At 34.0% G+C, this 27,187-nt stretch overlaps 1 protein-coding gene and 1 long non-coding RNA gene across 4 annotated transcripts in view; one reads left to right on the top strand and one right to left on the bottom strand.

Annotated features, from left to right (window-relative positions):
* The window catches only part of LOC128873230 (protein daughterless), a 400,065-nt gene extending 379,865 nt beyond the window's left edge, over nt 1-20,200 (top strand). For all 3 annotated transcript variants that reach the window (XM_054116636.1, XM_054116638.1, XM_054116639.1), the window contains 3 exons: nt 256-401; nt 2,583-2,737; nt 7,203-20,200. In XM_054116636.1, coding sequence (XP_053972611.1) covers nt 256-401; nt 2,583-2,737; nt 7,203-7,247 — 346 coding nt within the window. In that variant the 3' untranslated portion in view covers nt 7,248-20,200. The remainder of the gene's footprint in view (nt 1-255; nt 402-2,582; nt 2,738-7,202) is intronic.
* LOC128873237 (uncharacterized) lies at nt 11,929-27,118 on the bottom strand. Its single transcript, XR_008456369.1, has 2 exons — nt 16,119-27,118; nt 11,929-15,135 (listed from the first exon to the last, which is right to left on the bottom strand). It is a non-coding gene; the product is annotated as an uncharacterized LOC128873237 (long non-coding RNA).
* Nucleotides 27,119-27,187: the final 69 nt, after the last annotated feature.

Genomic DNA, 27,187 nt, shown 5'->3' with positions numbered 1-27,187 from the left:
TAAGCTCCATCCTCCTCTAGAACTTTACATAATTAATGAACGGCCCGGCACTATCGAGTGTTCCCAGATCTCGATCAATCTAATGTTAGAAAAACGTTAGTACCCTTTGCGAATAGAGCGGTATCGAAAGTCGAGGAGTAACGATCGATGGATCAGCTACTCTCTCACATGTTTCTTTCTCGGAACGTTCGCTGCTCATCTTTTCTGTGGTCTGTTTTGCATCGCGACACACGTAACCGAGATTTGTCGCTTCAGGATACGTATCAGAGACATCAACGAGGCCCTCAAGGAACTAGGAAGAATGTGCATGACGCACCTGAAAACGGATAAGCCTCAAACAAAGCTTGGCATCCTCAACATGGCGGTCGAAGTGATCATGACGCTGGAACAGCAAGTTAGAGGTACGTTGGCTTCAATGATCTGCAGGGTGGAACATTTAAGCACTGTATAAGTACAACCAAGTAAGACGAATACTTTAAAATTTAAAATTTAAAGTTTAAATTATAAGTCGCAAATTTTGCCAGGAAATGTTTCAATTATTAATCAAGAAATTACAATGTAACTTGACATATTGTACATACTTCAATTGTAGATAATCTAAGTGTAACCACGTTGATTACAAATAAAATAAAAAAATGGTACGTATTAGAAGTACAAAATTATTACAACATCCATGTAATATTATTACTTTTATTTTTCACTTAGTTTCATATGATTACTCGGATTACTTTTATGTTATACTTATAAATTTGTAATATTTTAAACTTTGAATTTGTGTTACTTAGTAATCCGAATATTATTTTTACAATCTATAAAATATATTTTCTTTTTATAAAAAAATATGAATAGAATATTTTCTTACTAAAACACTATATTTTTTAAATCCCGGCACTTATGTTCAGTGCCTTATGTCCGTTTGCAATTGGGTAAATATTTTTCTCTCAATTTTTTTCTCACTTTTAAATATGTGCGCGGTGCATACCAAGAACATGGCGGACCTCGGACACCAACATCAAAGATGCCGACACGGAGTGACGCTACTGGTTGTACTTATACTGTGATTTAAGTGTCAACACCCGAATATATCCATTATTTATGTTTCTTTTTGAAAAAAATCTATAAAATAAAGTTAGACTGTTTAAAGAGGCGCATGCTATGATAGGATCATTTTTTACTCCAGGTCATTTTTTAACCCTTTGCACTCTGCGCCATCTCGTTGCGAAATATGTAAACAAGAATCGCATACATTAAAGATTAAAGAGTTTAACTTTGGAAACGTGTCTTTTTTAGTATAATTAGATTTGATTATAAATTTTTATAGCTTTCTTGAAGCGTTGGCACCACTGCAAACATAAAGGATCTTTCAAAAGGGGCTTCAGAATTTTGTTTTTTAATATATTCAATATATACTATGATGAATTATATATATGCATTGGGTTGTCCAGAAAGTTCGTGCCAATTTTTAAGAAAAATTCAAAGGCACATTTGAATTTTGATATATATTTTTTGAATTACGTAGGTCCCATTTTGTTCCACATTCTTTCCACCTTTTAAAGGATGTATACATGCTATTTGTTGTCAAGCATTCCAATATATTCAGACCTGTACCATTTACCAAAAATCGACACGGACTTTCCAGACAACCCAATATATTGTAATATATATAGAATATGTTTAATTGATATATTTTAAATAAAGTACACGTAATTGTAATTAAACATAATTAAAAGTATCCATTACGCCACGTCGACAGGCATATTTCACTATCAAAAACAAAACCTTGAAGCCTCTTTTAGGAAACCCTTTACTTCATACTCTTCTCATGTAACGCCTGCTCATATATTTTTCTATAAATCTCTGTATATGCACCATATTTTGGTTTGCTTTCTCATGCAATTTCAATAAGAAAACTTCAAGGAACAACGCATTTTTTTTTAAATTTGCCCTAGCATAAATTTATTCTACATAACCACTAACAAAATTTGCTAGACTTACGATGCCCCCCATAGTGGACATCTCATTTCAAAGGGTTCAATAAATTTCAAAGTCATTAGCATTTTTTTAATTGGGATAGGGTATTTTCATTATTGTAATCTTGTAGCTGATCAAACGATAAATTCATACATGTATACATAATCTTAGGTTGCTCCAAAAGTTTCTTTCGCGACTTGCACACGGCTGTTTTCTGTGGCAGTGTCTACATAAAGAGACAACCTTATCACTTGGAAGTTGATGTTATATCTGTAATAAAGCAAAATGCGTCGTATACAAGTCAGTGATGCAACATAAAACATAAAATATTGTGTATTACTACTAATATGTATATATTATGTATATATGATATATGTATGTGTATAATATGTAATATATTATGTATTACTACTACTAATATTGTGTATTACTACTAATAAAACGAAAGAAACTTTTAGTACAATCTAATATATTAACCTTTAGATGAATTTATGAGAAGTTATTCTTATAATTCTCAAAAATTCTCTTTTCGTCAAATAATATTTTTCTTGTCTACAATTTTAACTTTTCTTTAGAATATTTTCCAACGAAGCGTTTGCGTTTCTTTCCAGAACGAAACCTTAACCCAAAGGCAGCGTGCTTAAAAAGGAGAGAGGAGGAAAAAGCAGAGGATGGGCCCAAGTTACCTGGCCATCTCGCTGCGCACATAGCACACCCACATCCACATCCCCACGCGCATTCTCAGCCATCCTTCTCCACGATGCCTGTGAGTATAACCTCGAGAACGAGACACCTATACTCTAGAGAAAAGTAATGGAATATGGGATCATATAAACACGCAATTAATACCTTTAATCTTTATTTAATTTACAGTGGGTGTAGAAAGTATTCGTACACCGATCAATTTCCAAAAAAACTATGTACAATTGTAATTTAATAACTTATTTTTTATAAACAATGACATTCTACATATTTTCGGAAATCTCTAGAATAGATAGATTACAAAAAAATAGTTATTTATGTAAATTACGAAATTAACAAAAAAAAAAAAAACAATTGATAGAAATGTTGAAGGAATAAGTATTCGCACAACTGTTTGATATTTAAAACTTGATTTAAAAAAATGAAATTTACATTAATTTACAAGTATATAATATTTCCTTCGTGGGATTTCCTTTTGATTTTATAATTATTGCAACTATTCTAAGCGTTAAATTACCTAAATTATTAGTTATTCGAAGTGGGATCTTTTTCCATTCCTCTATTAGAGCCATTTTTTAAAGTACTTTACTGGAAATTTGATGTTTTCTAATTCGTATGGAGGCCATGAACTAATATGTTTATGTTATAAACTCTACTGTTAATGGTTCGTCATAAGAATCATACAAATACTTATTGCTTCTATGCTCTTACCCACTTTTCGCATTTTTTTGTTGATTTCACAAATTATATTAACTAGTAAATGTTGTTTGGACTACATCTATCTTAGAGACTTCCGAGAATATGTAAAATATCATTGATTATAAAAAAAGAAGTTAAAAAACTACAATCTCACACAAAAGTTTTTTGGGAAATTGATCTGTGTACGAATACATTCTACACCCACTGTATTTATGAAAGCTTGAAAGAACGATATTTAATTATAAAGGAGAAATATAAACAAGAAAATACTGGTGAAAATTAACAAGATGTAAATTACAGAAACGATCCTACATATTTTTGCATTGACTAAGTAATATTATTCCAACAAAAGGGAACCAGTCGCTCAAGGCCAGTTCTCCACCCGTGATTTCTTCACAAGGGGTAGTTATGGTAGGGTTGGAATTTGTATAATCGGTGGAACAAATATAGTGAGATTGGAATAACTGCAGGGACGAACAGAGACTGATTCTTGCTAGGCTTTGGCACTTTCTTGATACGAGCAACCTAAGATGGAATGGCGTTGTAAGCGGCAAATGATATCAAGGTGGTCTATACAGCATGTACCCCTTTAGGGAAGGATATGTCTTTCAAAATTGTTTGTTTATGGCTTCATCGGTAAGAAGATACCCAAGAATAAAGTCCTTGCAACGCATAAGATTCGAATTGAACGATGATTTCAAGTATACGACCTCAACAAATCGGAGAACGAAGAGGAGTGGAGAATAATCGCCAAGAATAGAGTCGTTTGAGAAGATCATCATTAACATTTCGCAGAAACGTTTGATGAAGAAGGAATGATCACAGGAATACTGCGAGAAATTAAACATAAAGGTGTATATCTTTGATATTAACAAATGCATGGAATAAACCTTAAAGTAGAAGAAACTGGCAGAACGATTAAAGATTGCACTGAAAAGTAAAGTAAGTGCGCGCGATAAATGAAAAATGATAACTATGTTTATACTACGACGAAAAGGGAACAAAAACAAGTCACAGTGGAAAGTGAAAATAACTTAATGCCACTCAATATAAAATGATACGACTCCATTCCAAATAAGGAAGTTCAATCTATTAAGGGAAATCACATTAAAAACAAAAAGAACTCCTCGGAAGACGTCTGGCAGAGTTTAAGACATATACACATACACGTAGTTATTCGGGGAAAATATTTTCCTAGAAACAGAAGTTTACACGATAGCAATGCACAAGTAGTAACAACGCGAAATTACAGGAAGTACGTAGCTAAAGATCAAACAGTAATGTCTGAACCACAATCAGTAATAGATGTTCTGATATGCAAGATATATTGGAGTTGGTAAATCATGTCTGTTCCATTAACAAACTATACGTGACGCTGACGAACAGACCAAGACGTCACTTTAGTAGATATAACGTTCCCAAATAGCGTTATGTATTAAGAAAGAATACTCTAAACAAATGAACAAATGTCTAAGAATTCGTAGAGATGAAAGAAACGTGACAGTAGTAATAATAATACTATTGTACCATTTTTGTATCTCAAAAATATATAGTATATTAGTAATATTATAACTGCTTTCACATCTTATAATAACCATATAAACAACGACAAAGGAGATACAGAAATTACACCTTACCTAAGCACATATAAAACCATGCAAAAGACAATATGTGGTTATAATTATTAATTTATACTTAGACTAATCAACTATATCTGGAGACCTAATGAAAAGAAGAACTTTCGAATAGATAAAATATCATGTCATGCCTTATATTTCGTGTACATTAATACTATAGTCAAATAAACAATAATTATAATTATAATATCTCATTATATTTATCCCACTAAATGTCAATATCGTCGTACCACCTTAAGTGATTAGTTGATTTTGTTCTAATCTACTAGCCTAAACTAAAGGCTTCTTTTTATGGACGAAACCAATGTTGCTACAAAATTCCTATTCTCTGGTGTAGCTCGGCAAGGAATTTACCGATCGCGATTAACACTTTTCATTCAGTTGCACACGTACTCCTCACAACAATATATTGTACATAACTACTGTTATTCCATTGAACCTATTAGTCATAGGTTGCCACATTGCCACTAGAGTGTGAAGTAAAATAATTTTTGGAAAAAAAAATATAACCGACTTCGAAAAACATTAAAACTGCACTAGTATGAAATAATTTCTAATAATTTAACCAAATTCGCCAAGAGCTGGTGAATAATAATACAGTTTAAATAGAAATTATTTCATACTTTTCACTGCATTTTCTCATAATTTTAAGCAATTATATCCAGAGCTGTATATAAATATATTAATTATATATAAATTAATATAGAGAGAAATATAAATGAATTAGAAATTATTTCATACTTTTTAGTGCACTTTTAATGGTTTTAGAAGTCGGTTATATTTTTTTTTCAAAATATTATTTTATATCAGTTTACGAAACTTAAGGAAAAATTGAAATTCGCATACTTCTACGACGTCATTATTGGAAATAGATCTTCTATTTCAACAGTCTAGATAGACAAGATCAATGACTGATCCTCGGACAAGTAACAGAACCGGTAACAAAACAAGAACCACTTCTCAAGAGAGGCATTAATACGTGTTTGATGGAATTCCAAAGACGCGATTCACTTCAAGCTGGTTCTAAATGTCAGATCATCAATGTTAACCCCTACCGAGCTGAACTTGACGTATGCAGGGTTGAGCTGAAGAATTAAAAAATAATCCAATATTCCTACATAAGACAACGCAAAACCTTACATTTTTTTTCTATTTAATAAGCTTAACGTCGCATCAACATTATGGTTTATTAGCGACTTACAGAAACAGTACAGGGTTATTACATTTTGTTAAAGAACTCAATAGTCTTGCAGAATTCTACTAAGGTGTCCTGATATTTGAAAGAATAGTTGGCTTCACTGATACTATTATGGATGTTTAACTTTCTCCTGATTTCGTTGTATTTGGGGCAGTCAAGAAAACCTTACATTGCAAGACAGACTGAGAACAAAATTCGAAAACCAAAAGCAATAAACTTCTGCTACATTCAGCTTATAGTTCGGACTTCACCTTATTGTCTTTTCCAATCACTAGCGCGCTTCTTTCTAAGGCTTTAATGCATCGTTTCCAGTAAAGATATGGGAGGATGTGAATTTCAATTTTTTCCATGATTTTTCCAGATTGATAGTCAGGTGTTAAATGTTACAAAGTCAAATGAAAAGTTAATTCAGTGGGGTTCCAATAATCCGCAAGTTTCTTGTTCAACGAAACAATACATTGAGTAACATAAAGCACGCAATCACACATGTAATTGCACAATCGGTTTGCTATTAGTATTTTTGTTACATAAAAATGTTCTACTAATTTGCCTAGTTAGACGTTGCATGAATTGTAATCTCCACATGGAGAAAAGATTACGAGTTACAGATTTATGTAAAATAAGTGCCTAGACCTCGTGGATCTATTACACCATACATAGTAAGATACCTAGTTTGTTTATTTTTTTTTTATTCGAATATAAATTGTATAATTTTGACAAAAATATTTGTAGTATATCTCAACATTGTAGTTACTTTCTAATTATTGTTTCATTAATATAAATACAGTCCGGTGAGACATACCAATTAATTGCTCTTTTTGCAAAATGTTACAATTGACACCAATATGGTAACATTATTAAAAACATATCAAAGGTAGTAAACAACCAAATAATGTATTAAATATGATATAAAATAGATTATAGAACTCAGGAAAAATAATATTCTGTTTCAATTGTTTACTAATTGGCCTAAACGTGAAAATTGTTTGTTCCAGGGCCCGCCTCCTTCCCTTCAGCACAATCCGTCGCAGCCACAGTAGCAGCGGCTTAGCGGCGGTGTGATCCTGTGTTAAGGGGTAGATACAGCTTAATAATTATCATAGTTTCGGGACTTTGGCGGAACTCGCGCATGCAGACACGAACTACCCTCCGGCCGTGCCAGTAGTACGAATCGAGGAAAATTGTAGGGGTACTGCGGTCTATCGAACACGTCTCTTGACTAATATTCCAAGGAGAGGCGAGTACACTAAGGACGACTGCTCGGAGAACGGGAAACGTCGATTCGAGGACTCTGCGCTGTCCAAGGGGCTGTTGTGCATACCGTAATATTCGCGTGCGAGCGATTACACCCGGTAGTATCCGTGGTTTTCCAAAGTGACTCTAAATACAACACGTACGAGGAACAGGAGATGAGTGGTTGCTCTGTATGTCGCTGCGAGCCATCGAAGAATTAGGAAGTGAGAGAGAGAGAGAGAGAGAAAGTGTACGAGAGTGCAAGAGTGAGAGCTAGAGCGTGGTTACTTTTAAGAGGCATCTACCCGTACCCCAATCCCCCTCGAAGACGGCTTCAAATTATTTTTATAAATAGCGAGAAGACAAAGGAATATGGTTCCTCTCTTTCGAGACATAAGAAGCGTGTGGCGCGATCGAGATTTTACTGAATCGATCTCCCATCCCTCGCTACTCGGCGCATATCCCCCGAACCCCTACCGGGTTCTTGTTCAAATGCCACGTGCGAAGAATTGCGTCACTCCAGGCATAGAGAACTCTGGACATGACGAGGGAGGACTGGATAGCCCAGCGGCCGAGGACGATCGCGAGGTCGTCGCGCATCAGATATAAACTCACCGGCAGGTTCCTCTCAGCATATGTCGAAAGCTCGACACCCAGGCTCCCCGAGCCAGGGATGGGCAAAGTTTCAGATTCGTCTGTAACGGACAACCAATAAAACTTAACGTGTAACAAACATTATATAAACATTTGTCAATCGTTTCATTCTGTAATTCCAATTGTAATCTTCGTTCGACGCGTAACGAACGAAGAAGGTATAGTTACCTTATTTGTTATTCGTTTAGCGAGATCTAAGAATTTTGTCCATCTCTGATCCTGGGCAAGGATTACTCGTCTCCCATGAAAACTCAGCGAGAGTTCTGCACGCTCGTCGCCGGTTGTAAATACGTAAAAATCAACGACTCTCAAGCAAGGAGCGGCGAGCTTGGCGATCCTCCTCGGCGGCTGACGGTTAAACATAATTGTACATACGAAACGGGACGATCGTCTCGCGAGCGTTCGACGCGAATCGAGGACACGCGAACGGTGCGTTCAGGCTAACTTTCTGTACTTACGTTGTACGAGGAATAGAGGAAGGATCGTGATCGATCGTGAGAGTGAGAGAGTGGTTCGCGGTCAGAACGGTGGATAACACGGTGGAATCGATTTTTTGTTCACTCTCTTTTTTATTTTGTAACGGTTCAACGATTCGGACCACGAGAATAAGAACTGGAGAAAGCACAAGTGCGAGGATTAAGCAAAAAGGCAGTATATAGGTGTGAACGATAGGGGAGAAACAGGAGGGAATGAGAATACGGATGATCACCCATCGAACACGAAAAAAGTTCAAACATATCTCACGCATAATTGTATATATACAGCAGCGGCGTACGCCTAACCAATTACCTTATTACGATTATTATTATTATTATTATTACTATTATTATTATTATTATCATCATCATCATTACGATGATTCTTATTATTGTCACGATCATGATTTTATTATTATTATTGATTATTAATTAATTAATTAATTAATTATTATTATTATTATTATTATTATTATTATTATTATTACTACCGATTAATGATCGCCGAGGAGATCCTTCGTGAGAGAAAAAGAGGACATTTTTGTTTTTGAACAAAAATATAGCTCAACTCAATGTGTACCCAGTTGCCATGTATTTTAATTTATTTAGAGTCTTAAATAAATTTTATTGAATAAAAAGAAAAACCGAAAGAACAACAACAAGAAATAAATGATCACGTGTGTCGAGTGTCCGTGTTTACTCCGTCTACTTTCTGTTCTTCTTTCTTTGCTTTCTTGTTCACTCTGTGTTGCTTCTTTTCGTTTCCGTTCTTCGGTGTCCGCGTCGTCTTCCGGTTTCCGTCTCCCCGATGCGACCGTGCGCGACGTTATCACCCCCCTCCTCGACATATCACGCGTGCACAGCTATATTTTTCTTCAAAAGCATATCGGGGACCGTTTCCCAGACGAATTTCTCAGGCGGGTGCATCTCGCTCTCCGCAACTTCGCGTTCCTCTCTCGCTTGTCATCCGGAAGCCGATGAACGGAAGGAATCGAACGGGTTTCGCTGTTTTCGTTGCTTTCTTCGCTTATTGGATTGCTGGGAAAAAGAAAATAGAAAAGGAACGAAATTCGTTCGGAAATTTCCCGTTGCGTTCAACCAAGTATTCGAAAATCAACGGGTGGCTTCGAACCAGGGTTGCCATAAGGCCATAAGTTGAGCGAAAGCAGCTGCGTTGAGCCTCGTAAGACGTATTAAGAAATAGTAAAGGGGAAACTTAGTTTAGTATAGTGTTGATATGTGACGTCATGTTAGGCTCAACGTGTTGAGCCTTTGCTAGTAGACACGGTACAAGAAAGAAGTGGAGCATTCCGCTGAGAAAACTGTTGAGCTGAATTGAACTGAATTCTCTTGTATTTTCTGCTTTGATTCCTTCAGTTACTTCGAATAGATGAATTAACCCTTTGCACTCGAGAGGTGACTCTCTGTCACCACTAGGTTTTCTTTAGGTTTAATTTCTTTGAAAGGTGACCTGATTCTCAAATCTTAAATTAGAGATCTCATTTTCGAAGTTAATATAATCTCAGCATTCGTGGCAATAGAATGCTAAGAAAGTATCTCGAGTTGCTGGTAGATACCAGAAAAAAAGGTCTCGAGTGCAAAGGGTTAAAGCAGAGAATCCAAGAGAATCGCCCAACAGTTTTCTTAGCGAAATGCACCTAAGGATACAGCGATATAGCTTTCTCTCTTGTTCTATGCGACGTTACGCTTGGCTCAATGTGTTGAGCCCTTGCTGATAACCCTGGTCCGAAGAGCCGCAACGAAGGTATCTGTATGAGCTTGAAGCTCAGTCGAGATAACTCGCATAACCTCGCTTTACTTTTAATTGGACGACGAATTGCTACTAGAAACTGACAAGGGACAACATGAGACTCGGAGACACGCAACGGATGGTCGATTGTACGTACATTGCTGCGATAGGTCAGCGGCGATTCATAGGGAGGATAAATTACACAAACATACATACACTAGAGGTGGGCGAAATTCTTATTCGAACGAGAATTTAAAAGATAAGCAGCCGTTTATCCGTAAATGAAAATTTAAATTTGAATTATATAAAATTCAAATTTAATAAAATATTTCAAAGTAGTCGCGAATAAATTGCTATACGTTGGTTTTACAAGTTGTCCGTGTTTCGAATGAAATTTTGCCCATCTTTAACGCACAGACACACACGCATACGCTCGCGGTCACGCACTTGTATTCGCGATGGTAATCATGTAAAATAATAACGACAATAAATAGCTCTTAAGCTCCGTCTAAGCTAGGCGCACATCTGTCGATAGTCTTAGATAGTCAAAGTGAAAAGGTGAAGAGAGTGCGCAGTTCGATTCGAGTCGAGAGATCGGCGATCGCAAAGGTCCTGGTCGCGTTCTACACGAACGTACGTGGGTCTGACTAGCAAGATTATTCCAATTGCTGATCAAATCTCATAGATCTTTATATTTACCTCGAAAGAGTACTTCATAAATGCAAATTTGAACTGAGGAGGTATTGGTGCCCTTTGGATAAGATATTTTGACGCCTCGCCAGCATTGCAGCTAGTATTTCTGTATGTAGCAAATGACACTCTGTTATTGTATGACAAGATTAGTGTGTTATTTGACGAAGAAGAAGCTAAATGCAATATTTGGTCAATGGACACAGCTTGTGATGCTTTGCCAGCAGTTCACTTGGCTTCTTTATGGAACAAATGACGCATTGGTATTGTGTGACAGGATCAGTGTGTCATTTGACGAAGAATAAGTTAAATGCATTGTGTAGTCAAACGACACAGCTTACACCTGGAAGTGTCACTTAATATCAACTATGAAGGACCAGACCTTGAAGGCCTCAGGTATCTTGAAGGAGTATTCTAGCGTAGAACATGTGTTTGATCTATTTTTGTCATTTTGTTTTAACATTTTAACTACTGGTTATTTAGAAAGAGTCTACACCTTGAAAAGAACTACATAGATTAATGTACGTTAATCTAGGCTGTCATAAACCTTTGGATACAGTTACTAGGTACATCAATAGCCTTGTACCTGTCTCCAAAAATTGAGCATTGCGAGACTACTAACGACGCAGTTAATAAACTCAAGGAGGTAAATAGTGGATTAAAAAGCCTATAAATAGCTCATAAAAGACTATAAATCCCTCAGGTAGATAATGTGTTAAGCAAAAACTATAAATGTTTTATGTTCCTACGTCAAAACTCACGCGTCGCTTTCAAGAATATCTTCGTATAGCTCCCACGATTCCGATCGTTCTATTTTATATTTACAACAAATATTCTCAAAAAGTTTAGATATCGTATGTAGCAGAATGATATGAAAAATCGATAATTAAAAAATGACGATACTTGAAAGATTGACTATTTCTTTTTTCACACTCACAAAATTTGAAGTCAATCGGCCAGGTGGATTTTAAAATTTGCATTTAATTCTTTGAAGACCAAACATTGTTTTTGGACTTGCTTTTACAAATTTAATTGCTTTTATAAATCTGCGTGTACTTACTCGTTAAGATTAATTGTGCAAAAATAAAAGATTTTAATTCAGAGTGTTCTCAAAACATAACGTTACGAAGAAACAAATAATTTAGTTATTTGACATTGTATTTTGATCTATTCTACTGTTTTTAGAAGAGAAAGAAAAATATCAGTATTAAATTATATGAAAATTTATTGTAAATCAATATTGCATTTGTAACAATTGTATATAGTTTGGGGCCTTTATACTTTCTGTGCTGCTTTTACGTTCAATTTTATTACTACTAATATTTAAGAAATTTGTCATTTACGAAGTACTAAGCTTCTTCCGAATTAAATTTGTAAATTCCGACAGAGTTTGACAAATACACTTTTTAAAACATATTCTTTCAAAAAACTTATATCGAACAAAAATGTATTTTTTCGAAATTCTATGCTGGAATACCTGCTTGATTTCATAGGTACCTGGGGTACAGGAACTGCGAAGTCCAAAGTAATATTTTCAAACGAAAAAAGACTGTTCATCTTCAGAGGGCGTACGTTTGCGCCATTCGCAATTGACTCTCATTTTTTAAGAAGTGTATATACAATCTTCGTAGCGAAAGAGTTAAGAATGGTTAAATGCGCGTCATTAATATTAAACGAAATGTGGAATGTTGTTCTGTTAATAATTTAGAAAGCGTATAGATGTTAATGGTCATCAAGAGTACCCAGGTAATTATACAATCATGGCGTTTTGGCCATTGTATAATTAATAACTTTTCAATATCATCTGTGTTTTCTTGACGGCTACAGCCATTTACATCAGGGCTGGGGACCTTTCAGCATGGGAATGTCTCGCAATGCTGCACGCTTCGTGTAGAGCTAAATTTGCCAAAATTATAAACACATTACTTACTTCGATATAAATTAATCTCTGTTTTAAAGTTCAGAAATAAACGGACGATTTTGTACTCTATGTTTTAGTTTATTAACATCGTACATTAAATTTTCTTTTAGGAAATAGTAAATAATTATTTTTTTAGTTTTATATTTATAGATAAATTTGTTGGACAACAATTATTTGTTAGATTTTTTAGACCAGATAATAGATTTCAAATGTCGATAGTTTAAAATTATTCAAATAACAGGACATGAGGAGTCTAAAGATTAAATATAGTTATTTACGTTGAGTAGGTATACAATTAATGGGTTACAATAAGTGAAAATTAAATTTATATAAAAGGCGACAAAGTATATTATAGTAAATAGCAGTCAAGAAAAATTGGTTTTTATAAAGTTAAAGCACGTGGCTTAAAAAACAACAATTTTTTAGTTCCAAGTAACTGAAATAAAAGTTGTTTGAGAATATGCAGATTATAAATGAAGGAGATACAGAATTAAAGAAGTATGAAAAAAGGATGGTTGCGTCCTGTATGTTGGAAGTTTCCCATACCTGATCTACACTTTTCCATTAATATTAAACTTAACTTAATCGCCGTGAAGGGATCTGTCTGTACTTTAAATTATTTTTCAATGTTTTTTATAATCATTTATTTTTATGTTACTTATGAACTGTACTTTCCACTAATACAAAAGCATACAAAAAAATTAATGGTTTCTACAAAAAATTCACAACGTCGAGCCTATTTATAAACGCCTAATTGTCTATAAGCTCTAAAATCATGATAAAATAAAATTCATATAAAGGGAGGAGAACCTAAATGCTTAACAAGTTAATTATTGTCATTCACACTTAAATCTCTATCAAAAATTAATTACAACAGTCAACTGTTTATCGTATATGTGATATAAGAACTTACCATAATTATTAGATTATCACAGTAACTGTAAACAACAATGTTTGTCAGTTTTAAATATATAATTTAGAGTACTTATTACACATACTGGTAATGTTCTTTAACATTTGAACTACACAAGAAAATACAGACTTTAAATAACACATATGTTAATAAAGATGTGAATGAATAATAGTTTTGTTTGCAATGGAATTATAAAAAAATATAAAATTCAAACGGGAAGACAAAGAAAAGCCCTGATAAATATTAGAAGCTGTGTCTCATTAAAGTAATACAATTTTTCTTCTTTACCAGAATTTTCATTGCTTACAAATTTCGACGCATTTTAATTCGTTTCTTTATCAATATTTTTGTGTTATTTAACGTTTTACTTTTTCAAAGAAAATTACGCAACCACACGGTTGAAGAACACACTTTAATTAATTCTTCCATCAATTACTGTGTTGCTCATTATTAACCAACCAGTGATAACATGACACCAACATGCATGATATATCGAACAAATCAACGTTAAAAACAAATTTTACCACATTATTTATACTTTGATTCAGCATTCACAAATGAAACGATTACATAGTCCCTGAAGGTCTTTTACGTTAATTCTCATTCAACCCAGCATAAAGGTTAAAAAAATGTAATTGAAAAACTAAAACAAAATCAGACAAACAATGCATTTAAAAATGAGAGAACGCATTTTCTGACGAAGAGAAGTTCTTCGTATTTACTTCAAAATATTTTAATAGCCTGTTGAAGTAACAGAAAAATAATGTTTAGGAAGCAATTGTCGAGAGCGTTTTTAATTTATATTTTTATTATACTTGCGGTATACTTTCTACATCTACATAAAGAAATCTGTGCGATTCCGCCATCAATTGGGAATAGTCTTGCTAATGAGTCGCCACCGTATCGATGGAGCCTTTCGAAATCGTTTAATTTTACTTTCGAATTCGTTCGAAACACTCCCAGACATACTTCTGTTTCTCTGGCATATCCCCTTTGGTGTAAACGCATTACGCAAGATTTTGCGAAATTAGGTCGTATTTACTTTGAATCGGACCATTGGTAGGTTCATTCGTCGAAGGAGATCACGTCGACGGTAAATGGGAGTCAAAATTGCTTTACCACGAGTTTCAGAATTCATTGAAACGCTGAAGTTCGCGGGACGACTCTAATCGAGGCGATCTTCTTCTTATCGACTGTATCGGTGCGGTTATTCTAGACCAGAGCTGGACGTATGAAGGGTAGAGATAAGTACGACAAACTCATACGGAGTTTTAAACTGAAAAGCGTCCGCCTGTGAACATACAATATGTTTTCACTTTATGTACTTACAATCAGAATCTGTGAATTATACCTATGTGAATTAGACAACCTGAAATATGTCGAATTGAATACTATTATACACCACGTTGACCGTCATGTCACCCATTTTTTTCAATTACTGTTACAATATTAGCATCTAAGAAATTAGGTTGTCTATTTACAGTGGGTGTAGAATGTATTCGTACACCGATAAATTTCCCAAAAAACTTTTGTGGGAGATTGTAGTTTCTTAACTTCTATTTTTATCGGAAGTCTCTAAGATAGATGTAGTCCAAACAACATTTACTAGTTAATATAATTTGTGAAATCAACAAAAAAGTGCCAAAAGTGGGTAAAAGTATAGAAGCAGTAAGTATTTGTACGATTCTTATGACGAACCATTTACAGTAGAGTTTATAACATAAACACATTACTTTATAGCTCCATACGAATTAGAAAACATCAAATTTCCAGTAAAGTACTTTTAAAAATGGCTCTAATAGAGGAATGGAAAAAGATCCCACTTTGAATAACTAATAATTTAGGTAATTTAATTACCTACTTTAATTTATACTTATAAATTAATGTAAATTTCATTTTTTTTTAATAGAGTTAAAAATTAAACAATTGTGCGAATACTTATTGCTTCAATATTTCTATCAATTAATTGCTTTTTTCTTGTTAATTTCGCAACTCACATAAATACCTATTTTTTTTGTAATCTATCTATTTTAGAGATTTCCGAGAATATGTAAAATGTCATTGTTTATAAAAGATAAGTTAGTAAATTACAATTTTACATAGTTTTTTTGGAAATCGATCGGTGCACAAATACTTTCTACCCCCACTGTTGTTTCCAATTATTTTAAAACAAATTTTAGCCTCATAAAAATGTTCACAAAAGTTAGCGTGGGAGTCAACGTGATACTATTGTATATTTTAATTGTATATTACTCTCACAGTTTGTGCGCTTACTTTCAAAATTATCCTCTCAATATTCCCAGCGTTATTTGAAATCTTCGACAGACGAGAGACACGTTTCTAGGTTTCTATACACAGAGTTTGTTCTCCTTACTCTCTATTTTCCATAGTTAGACACATAATGTCGAGCACGTGAACTAGTAGTGCGACCATGTCGCCATTAATTTGTGTGCTCGCCGCATGCTGAGATCGTCCTGGTGCTCTGCTCTGGACTAAAATCCTTGTCGACGTTATGAAAATATTTACATCGAGCCGACGTTTGGCATTTACTTTTACTAAATACTTACAAACGTGTAAAATATCTCACAGTTGCATGAATCATTTTGTACCGTCACGACTAGTGTAAATAATCAGTGTTTTGTACGTATGTTGCACATTAAGGAGTAAACTACTGATATTTATACATTTATGGCAAATTGAAATACAGGAAGTTCTACGCGAATGTTCACAAGCGCATGCATTCATAAAATGTGAATAGTAATATACATGCTATACCGTTTAGAAGATAAAACATACTTTCATTCAAGTTTGAATTCTTTTTCTGAATCAGTGAAAATATTAATTTATATAAACATCCCCACTTAAATTCATACTTTCACAGATACAGAAGAAAGAACTTAAACTTAAATCAGAGTATGTTTTATTTTCTAAACGGTATAATAATGTATATTATAATTACTAAATGTATATTACTAAATGTATACTAGTGTTGATATTTTATATATTTTTGCGTTTGTGCCAAGTCTCATAAATCTTCCTATACCTCCATTTGCCATAATTGCATAAATATCGACAGTGTAGTCGTAGCCAAACAAAAATAGGGCAAATTTCTATATAGGAACGTTATTTGAATTTTTTTTTATAGGCAATAATTTACACGTGACACAAAGACTTTGTACTTTGGTCGATTCTTAATGCATGTTCATATTTAGTCAATCTTCATCGAATTAGTTATAAGCGTAATTCAAAGCAATTCTAAAAATGTTGGGTAATACAGCATCGAGGAAAAAAGATTTTTTTTATTGAAAGTACCACTATTATATAAGAGGCGTGCTCTAATTAATACTTTAAAGTTGACAGCTTTATATTCTCTAGCCTAGACCATCGCAACCAGTCCCACCTGGGAGCTATTGAAACATATGGTTCGCTGTATCCCAATATATGTTTGTACAGCCCTCTATTTTGCTCAAATTTTTTGTATTAAACTGTATTATGCTGTGTAGCAATATACAGTATTACCATCTATCATGTTGCAATATGATGTATTACCTTGTATTATGACCTGTAATGCTGGAATATTCTGTATTTTTGCAGTATTATTCTTTATGGTGCTGGAATATACCGTAGTCCGACACTATGTCTGTCATCTCGCTGAGGGCTTGCATAGCGACTGTTGTACAACATTCACATCTATTTTCCATCCATTCTTCTCTCTCTCTCTCTCTCTCTCTCTCTCTCTCTCTCTCTCTCTCTCTTCGTTTTTGCCAAACTTTCTTTTTGACTGATTTCTTTGTCAATTCGTCGTATAAACGAGAGATGGGTTCAACTAGATCTTCTAAAATGCTTTCACTATGTTTCTCAAACCCTGGCTCCTTACCATTCCAGATATTTAACCCTTTGCACTCGGATATCGCTTCTGAGGGGACATCGTAAGTCCAGACAAACTTTATTAGTGATTACGTAGGATAAACTTAGAGGAGCATAAAATTTGTAAAAGTGTATGATGCCTTGAAGGTTTATATTGAAATATCACAAAAATTCAAATCCACATGTGAGCTTGTGTTATACGGAAGAAGAATGTGTGAATAGTCTACACCTACAAAAACGACAAAGAGCATTTGTATAAGAAAGTAAGATGTGGGATGAAAGTAAGATTCCAATTTAAAAGATAGAAACTATACAATGCATATATATATGACTATTTCACACATTATCATATACCAGAATAGTATACAATTTTGATGTTTGACATAAATAATGATAAATATGTTCCTCAATGTCTAAAGATTCATATAAGCTCAAATATAATTACAGTAAATTACATGTTTTATAAGTGTTGTATCATCCAATACGACATGATTCCTGTTTGCACATTTTGTAAGAAAATGGTTCAGAGTGCAAAGGATTAAGGTCGGAAACCAACTAAACCATTAATTTTAATATACAATTTGCCTCCGATATCAATGCATTCGCTCAGGTTTCACACAGCTGCCAGGAAGTCCACTCCCTTGAGGTCTTGTACCAGAAATTATGGTTCTTGATTCCATCAGCAGAATAGTCTTTGTAGATCGTCTGTATCCACGATTAACAAATCTACTCTGCCCAATTTGAAAGCTAAATTCTTGAGCTTAACTGAACACTTAGTGTCTTTGTTGTTCTCTCTATCTTTATCCTCAGGGTTTGAAGCCAACACCACATTAACATTACTGTGAAGCGATATTAAATAAATACCCACCGGTATTTGATGCCCTTTTTTTTACCATGAAGATGCGATTTATGTCTTCGCCGATTTCTGAGACAACGCGGTAGAATAATGCCGCAGAACCATCATAACCAGCACAAGGGTTTAATACCACCTTAACCTCTTCAAATAATTGGGTGTCTGCTTCATGCAGTTGTTGCATCTTAACCCTCGATGGGCCCGTGCAACTTTCAGGTCACATGTTAATACAAGGTGAATTGTGATTCGAATCATGATCAGTGGATATTATACTGTTATTAGTAGTCCGATCTGTTTTTATCAGTTTTAAATTGTTTTTATCAGCTTTTGTGTGGTTTCGAGGGATATTTAACGTGATTATAAAAAATTATTTTTCAGCTATTTCTTTTTATTTTTTCAAGATCACCTTAAACTTTTTGCAAATAAACATATAATTTTTTTATGCTTATCTGTTAGAGGATTTAAAGATGAATACGATGACCTATAGTTGAAGGTCATTCAAGGTTACACAGGTTGTCTGTAGTAGAAAATAAATTGTTTCAAAGGACTCTTCAAATATTTCATTAATTTTATTATTCGGGTACTTACTGTTATAGAAAGTATTCAAAATGATGGCATTGAACTTGGATGTATAACCTATGATGTTGGTGCGACCTTAAACAAACTAAATTTAACAAAAAAAAAATAATCCGTGAAGATTCGATTCGATCCGCATATAAACTTAATTATCTTCAATTCAAACTTTGAATCAGGCGAATCGGGTAAAAATTCGATGGGCTATGCGTCTCGCCAGTTTGAGAAACGTGGCTTTGAGAAAAACATATTTAAAGTTTTCGGATGTAAAAAGCCAAAATTTTTATATGTACAGGGTGTCCCAAAAGTGTTTTTTTCACCTGATAATTATCAGCCTGATAATTTGATCAACCACTATAATTCTGTACGAATCTGTGATTCTGTAAATTTTAAAGTCTTCGCGTCATGCAATATGTAAATTATTAATTATACCAAAAAAATAATACATATTTTGTAGGAAATTTCCTTCTCTTTATTTTCGATAATAACTATATTTGCAGTAAATATAACACTTTTCGCGATGTTTGTGAAAAACTCAGTATTTACGTCTCTTACTATCTGTAGAAAATTTCTTTATTTTTATTTTCGATAATAATAACCATTTCTGAAATAGTTGTCATAGTTTTCATGATATCTATGAAAACTGACTACTTATATTTGTGGGAGCCTGTAAGATATTGGAAACTTTTTAGCAGATTTCCTTATCTTTATTTCTAATAACTATTTCTAATGTAGATTTAATACTTTTCACGATGTCTATAAAAAACTGCTTATTTACATTTGTAAGGGACTGTAAAATATTACAAAATTTTTAGTCGAAAATTTCTTTATTTTTATTTTCAATTATAACTATTTTTCCAATGGATAGGATATACAGAGGATATACAGATCAATTTAAAAACAAAAACTATGTAAAATTGTAATTTATTAACTTATTTTTTAAAAACACTGACATTTTACATATTCTCGGACGTCTCTAGAATAACGAATACATAGAGTACACAAAAATAGCTATTTATGTACGTTACGAAATTAACAAAAAAAAAAAAAAAAAAAAAAACAATCGATAGAAATATTGGAGCAATAAGTATTCGCACAACTGTTTAATTTGTAAAACTTCATTAAAAAAAAAAAAAAAAAAAATACATTAATTTACAAGTATACAGAGTGTCCCGAAAATGTTGTAACACCTTAAATCAGAGCGCGAGGATACCGGTTGAGCGGCCGCGGTAGCGTATGAGCGTGTACGCTCCACCGGCATACTCGCGCTCTGATTGGTCGGGGTTTTCTGTTAATATCTCCTCAACGAAGCCTCGGACAACATTTTCGCTAAGGAAAAAGTTGTTTCAAATCACCTCCCGAACCACCTCTTTCAAGGTGTTACAACATTTTTTAGACACCCTGTATAATACTTCTTTCGTGGGATTTCCTTTTGATTTTATAATTATTGCAACTCTTTCAAGCGTTAAATTAACTAAATTATTAATTATTCGAAATGGGATCTTCTACAATTTCTCTATTAGAGCCATTTTTAAAAGTACTTTCCTGGAAATTTGATGTTTTCTAATTCAATAAACTAATGTGTTTACGTTACAAATTCTACTGTAAATAGTTCGTCATAAGAATCGTACAAATACTTATTCCTTCTATACTTTTACCCACTTTTCGCATTTTTTCGCATTAATTTCACAAAATTATATTAACTAGTAAATGTTGTGTGGTCTATATCTATTTTAGAGACTCCCGAGAATATGTAAAATATCATTGATTATAAAAAAAGAAGTTAAGAAACTAGAATTTCACACAAAAGTTTTTAGGAAAATTGATCGGTGTACGAATATATTCTACATCCACTGTATTTAGCTATATCTGTGAAAAACTTATTATTTACATTCGCAAGAGACTGCAAAATATTCCAAACTTTTCAGTAAAAAATTTTCTAACCTTTATTTTCAATAACTATTCCTACAACGGATATAACACTTTCTATAAAATATTAAGAACTGTAACTATGAGATATTTTACTCATTTGATAAAAGTGCGTGCAAAATAACAAGTGCTCGATAGGAATAGTTCCATAATCGAATCAAAAGTGAACGGATTATATCGCGCTCGAGCTGAGCGAACGTTTCGTTGGAACTCGGTGGTATAAAGCTCGTAGGATCATTATTAATTTGTGCGAAATACCGACGACTACCTTCGTTTGCCCCGGGACACGATTGTCGACCAGCGAAAAATCGCACGTGTACATTAGATCTAAAACGACGTTATTGTATAATATGTAATTAAAAGGAGAAGCGTACTTAGGTCTGGCGTGGCTCGATTCGCGTGACACCCCGGGCCTTAAGAGGATAATGGAACGATCAGTTTCGAACATGCATGCGAGTTTTATTAACGCCGATGAGGCACGAGCCGAATATTATGCATATATTGAAAGAGAGAGGATGAGAGTGGTCGAGGACGGGTGCACGAGAGAGTGAGAGAGTGCGTCGAGAGAGTTTCGTTTGAGAAAGAAAAGAAAATGTATAATTATCGGTAGTAATATTATTATCACTAATAATATAATAAATGTGCCATTTTTTCCATAATCACGGTGCTTGATGATCTTCGGCTTCTATTTTCTCACGCTTCTCTATGCCAACGAGATATATTTTTTTATACGTTGTCTTTTTTCAGTTCGCTACTTTTTTTTTTCTTTCTCATTCGAGCTTCCCCATTTTGTACACTGTACGCTCCCCTCCCATCACGGTATTAGACGATACACGATATATCAATCACCCATGTGTTTACATTTTGTCGCTCGTTTTACTTTGCGTTTTGTTTCCTTCTTTTCTCTTCTTTTCCTTCCTACAAGGAAAGGTCCTCAAACGCGACGTTAACATTTTTAATTTTTTTGTAGAGGGGTAGATAACAAAAAACTGAAGTTAGTAGTACATAGTTTTGGGGGCAGACGATTTGTTGTTTATAAGATTACAATATCGAAGCAATTAGTGTTATTTATCAGAAGAAATATAGCCACTAAAGTCAAAAGCAACTGTAGCGTAGTCAGTGAAGCGTTAGCTTCCTAATACGACTTTTATTTTAAAGGGTAGTTTTCTTTTATTCTTTCAATTTATTTCAAATGACAATATGTTATATATAACTTATTTATAAGTGGATTGCGGAACTTTATGCCAAATAAAATCTTTGCAAATGTATGTACAACAATTGCACTTAAATAGGAATTTATTTTACACTGTAAATATTGTAATATGACTTTTACTATTAATGTTCTTTTATGTTCTTAAACACTGTGTGCATTTTGTAGTATCTTGCATATTCAAGTTTCTTATAAATTCATTTAAATCCGCAGTCTATTTATAAGTAACATGAGAATAATTTGTTTTCTACGTTTTATACTACTTTTAAATTAGTTGTATTGAACATATAAATAGATAGATAGATAATTTATTTTTAATCATTTTTTACATAAAGGAGAACTTTGGTGTACATCACAAATTCTAAGGAACATTTAACTTATATTTCATGCCTCTGAAACAAAACTAAAGCCAACTTTCCTGGGCTTGTACTTACCTCTCTTTATCACACACTGCCTCAATTATTTTCAAACCTTTATTCCTTCACCTGCCAACTTTCTCTGTTGACAACCCATTTCTTTCTCAAAATTTTCTTCTTCTTTCCCACATTCTTCAATATATGTATGTTTAAAATAAATTGAAAGAGTAGAAAAAAACCTACTCTTTATCACACACTCCCTCAATTATTTCCAACCCTTTGGTCCTTCTCCTACCAACTTTCTCCGTTGGAAACCCATTTCTTTTTCCAAATTTTCTTCTTCTTTCCCACATTCTTTAGCATATCTATATTTAAAATGAACTGAATAAGTAGAAAACACATACTAGGATGCTAACATCATACTGATCACCTCGCAGTTACTTGTGACACTATTGACTATATTTCTTCTGATAAACAGTAGTATTTCTTCCAATATTGTATATCTTGTAATCCATAAACCGTTTACCCCCAATATCATGTACAATTACCTGTAGTTTATTATATACCACTGCTAAGAAGGTAATTAAAAACCGTCACGTTGCAGACCTCTCCTTGTTAGGTGCGTCTCGGTTTTAATTTCATTTTATTCCACTGTCCACTTATTGCGTAGACACAAGCATATACATAGTGTAGATACGTTTAGTGGATAAGATGTATACCTTTAATTGTGTCGTGCAGGTACAGCGGAACAGGGCTGTACCGTTTCGGTTAACTTTTAATTGTTCAGTTGTAAGAGCTCTGCTAATGACCGATGAATGATTGTAATACAGATTTTCAACGTTTTCAGGAAGCCACGGGTTTCAGTGATTTCTTTCTTTCTTTCTCATACATTTGATTACTGCTGTCGCTGTTCCAACGTTGTTCAGAACAGTTGGGTAACCCGTAGTGCCAGCGATGAGACAAACACCACGCATTCAACAATAGACGCCTAACTTGCACTTTTGATTTAACTCAGGCAATTGCTTCAAACGATTCTGTAGAGATGTTCAAAGCACAGCCTCGGTGCATCAACAAAGGAACTTAAATTCGTACAGTTGGTTACAAAAGGCTACCTACAACCCAGTCCATAAATGTGTGAGCACTTGTCACTTTTAATGAATAATTAATTGACATTGTACATTATTACTATAACACTTTTTGTAGCTAAATTTGATTTCAGAGGTGTGTTTAGTGACATTCAATAATATTGAATTGTGTAATATTAAAGCTTTGACTGGCATATTAAATTTCATAGGGAATCTCTGGAATTATTTATACAAATAAGTTTGGGAAAAAGGCTAATAAATGGAATAATATTGCTTTAAATACGATGAATAAATTACTATGTAGGGTGTCAAAATTGATAAAAAATGTTCTAAAAATACACAATGGACACACTAATTAAAAGAAAACCGAACTGTTTTTTATCATTACTGGTGATACATTGAAGAAACGATTGATAATACTGATAGTCAATAATACTGATGCTTATTAATAGATTTGTAATTGTTGCTAGATACTTACTTCAATTGAGAAAGTGTTCACATACTTATGAGTGGGGATGAAACGTCCTGTAAGTTGCAATATTATGAACAATGCTATTTGACAATTCTATAGCTGTCCTTTAGGTAGCTCCAAGTATCCTCTAGGTAAGTATTCTATTCTACAAGTATTATGTCGTACAGGTATTTGCCAATATTCATCCTACACGTATTTTTCCCTGTAAGCAGTTGTTAATATGGTACAAGGAACCTTATATTATTGATTATTTTATAAGTATTCTGCTGGGAATTGTTTGTCTGGTAAGGTAAGAAGAATAAACAAAATATTCATTAATAATATTCTTAACAACACAAGTATAAGTGTTCAAAAATTATTATCATCGCTGTACGTCACTCTACTTTTTTTCACCAGTATTAAACATTTTTAAAACATATCAGAAATTCAAAAAAAAAGATAAATTCTTATAGTTTCAACTTTATGAGCTTACAACTTTATACCGATTAGAGTTACGGGATTTTTACATCAGTCTTTTTTGGAGAGCATTCGATTTCCTATACGAATTTTAAGTAGGAAAATCCGACCGTTGCGCGAGGGTATTAAGAATTGAAACGGAGAGCTGAAATTTTTAGGAAATCTGTTTTTAGTTATTTCGAAGCATTCAAGACCCTTGAAACATTAAAATTCGAAAGTCACCCCTTTAAGAACCACTTTAATGTATATGGTCCTATATCAGCGTATATCCCTACATTGCTGTGACAGTGATTGAACGCAGTTGCAAATTTTCTTTTTAACAATGAAGATTGTATTATACAGGGTGTCTGCGTATAAGTCCGGACATACGCAGGGTGTCAATTCTACAACAAATTTCCAACAAAAATTTACTCTTAGACATTTTCTTTGTGTCGTCTTATTCTCGAGTATTTTTCACTTTTAATTTTTTTTCTGTGTTTTCGACTTGACACTCTTTAAACGGCCACAACTCCACTAAATTACAGTGCAAACTTAAAAATCAGTACACCATTCGAAAGAGCGTTAAATTTTCCATCTGTCTGGTGCCGAACTAAAATCTATTACGTAGGTTTAATAAGTGAAAAATTAAGTCAAACTTTACATTGTGAAAATTTTAAAAAATTTGACTTTTTCTCTATCCGTTTTTCGGTTTCAAAGACATAGTTGTTTGGCGGGCACTCTTCGGGAAAAACTTCCTCAAAGTCTCAGCTTTTGAATGGTATTGTCAAAAAAAATTCTACGGTGGTATTTTAGGAAGAAAATGACGTTTGAATGCAGAAAAACGGACATTTTTCAACAAAAATCGACTTGTCACTTTGAAATTAGCTTGACATCGGGTTTGATGTATTTTTTGTTGACACTTCCGAGTCTCCACAATTACGAAAAAAACTGTATTTTTTTTACATCTCAAGGTTTTGTTTTTTTCCAATAAATTATTTTTTTCAAATTTGAACTCTTTTATCCGATTTCCTGTGCCGAAAACATGGATTTTTTGCTTTGTGAAATCGATCGTGTTACACCGAGGTAGATTTTGATTAAATAATCTTTAAAAATGAAAATTCTATGGATACATGTTCAAAAACAATTATTATTCACCTCTCACTCAGGCTCTACACGCGGCTGGGAGAGGCTTGAGGTGTAAAAACACCAGTTTTTTTCGTAATTATGGTATTTGACTTCCAGGCCACGGACATCTAGGCAAATGTCTAAACAGTCTCAGTTTGTGGTTGATACACTAATTAGCTTCTTCATTTCACCGCCAAAGTGCGGAGTAGTTAGTTTACATGAGTTGTCATTAGGCTCTGAATGTCTGCACTGTTGAACACAGCATTTTAGCTGCGCATAGTTGGAAAGCACCGAATTTGATATTATGTTACACAGTGTCACCTTGCACTTTACTGGAAAGGACCTTCATGTACTGGCTGCTCATTTCGATTTCATTTTCTGGACCGATCGCGACCGAAGTTCGAAGCCGACTCCCCAAGTGAGGCTCTGGTGACGTGTCTCTGTATTCTAAACATTGGAACGTTATCTGTTTCTTTGAGTCGAACGTACCGACGAACTATGTCGGATCCGTTCTATAAATAAATTTTAACAATCGATCCAACATAATCCTTATCGATCACTTGAAAAATGAATCGTATTGTAAGGCAAGAAGTAATTGTTGAGAGACGACACTGTTTCCGACCTTTCGGCACTGCCCTGCCTCGCTGCGTGCGACGTCGACGCTGCCCAATATGTTCATTTCTTTCCCAGTCGATGGAACGCATTATTGGCTATCCTTAGATATAAAACAAAAGAGCGACGGAAGAGTCGACTCGGACGTGGCAACGAGACCGAGGACGTAGGTGCAGTCATTCCGTTTGGTGTCGAGGATCGACGAGCATCGACACTTTTTCGTTTTACCGCAATCGCTTTTGGAAAGTGAACGATTACGTAGCGACATTAGTCAGTCATTCGTTAATTTACTCCCTTAGTTTTACCGTAATAAAATATTGACTTTTTAAAGCGTATTTTCCTTACAGTACTTTCACATTAAATTTTCGCCTTTTACATCAAATCAGCGGAGTGTGTTTACACTTTTGCTCGTCACTGTATGTATCTATGTATACGGTATGTCCCACGAAATCCTGGACAGCCGATTATTTCGTAACCTATTAAAGATACGAAAAAAGTTTCTCATATGAAATTGAATGGCAAGAGGGGGTCGATTTATTGGCCGTAACAATTTTTTTGTATCATTACTGTTTACAGAGATATGAAAGTTACGTTTGATTTTTCAAATGGGATTATATACCTTTTGTGTGATGAATAGATAGTATGTTTCAAGACGAATTCAGCAAGCTTAATGTATACATCCTTTTACAAATAGTTTTTAAGATATTACGCGTAAAAGTTTACTGATTTTCGGTACAAGAAAATCTGCGAGACCAGGAAGCACAGTAGGGGGTCTCGACTCTGGACCGCACTTAAAATGCTACGGGTTAAACCGTGCCTCTTGAAA

Source organism: Hylaeus volcanicus, chromosome 3, assembly GCF_026283585.1.
Source record: "Hylaeus volcanicus isolate JK05 chromosome 3, UHH_iyHylVolc1.0_haploid, whole genome shotgun sequence".
NCBI lineage: Eukaryota > Metazoa > Arthropoda > Insecta > Hymenoptera > Colletidae > Hylaeus > Hylaeus volcanicus.
Note: the sequence above shows the minus strand (reverse complement) of the source record. Positions and strands in the feature narration are given on the sequence as shown.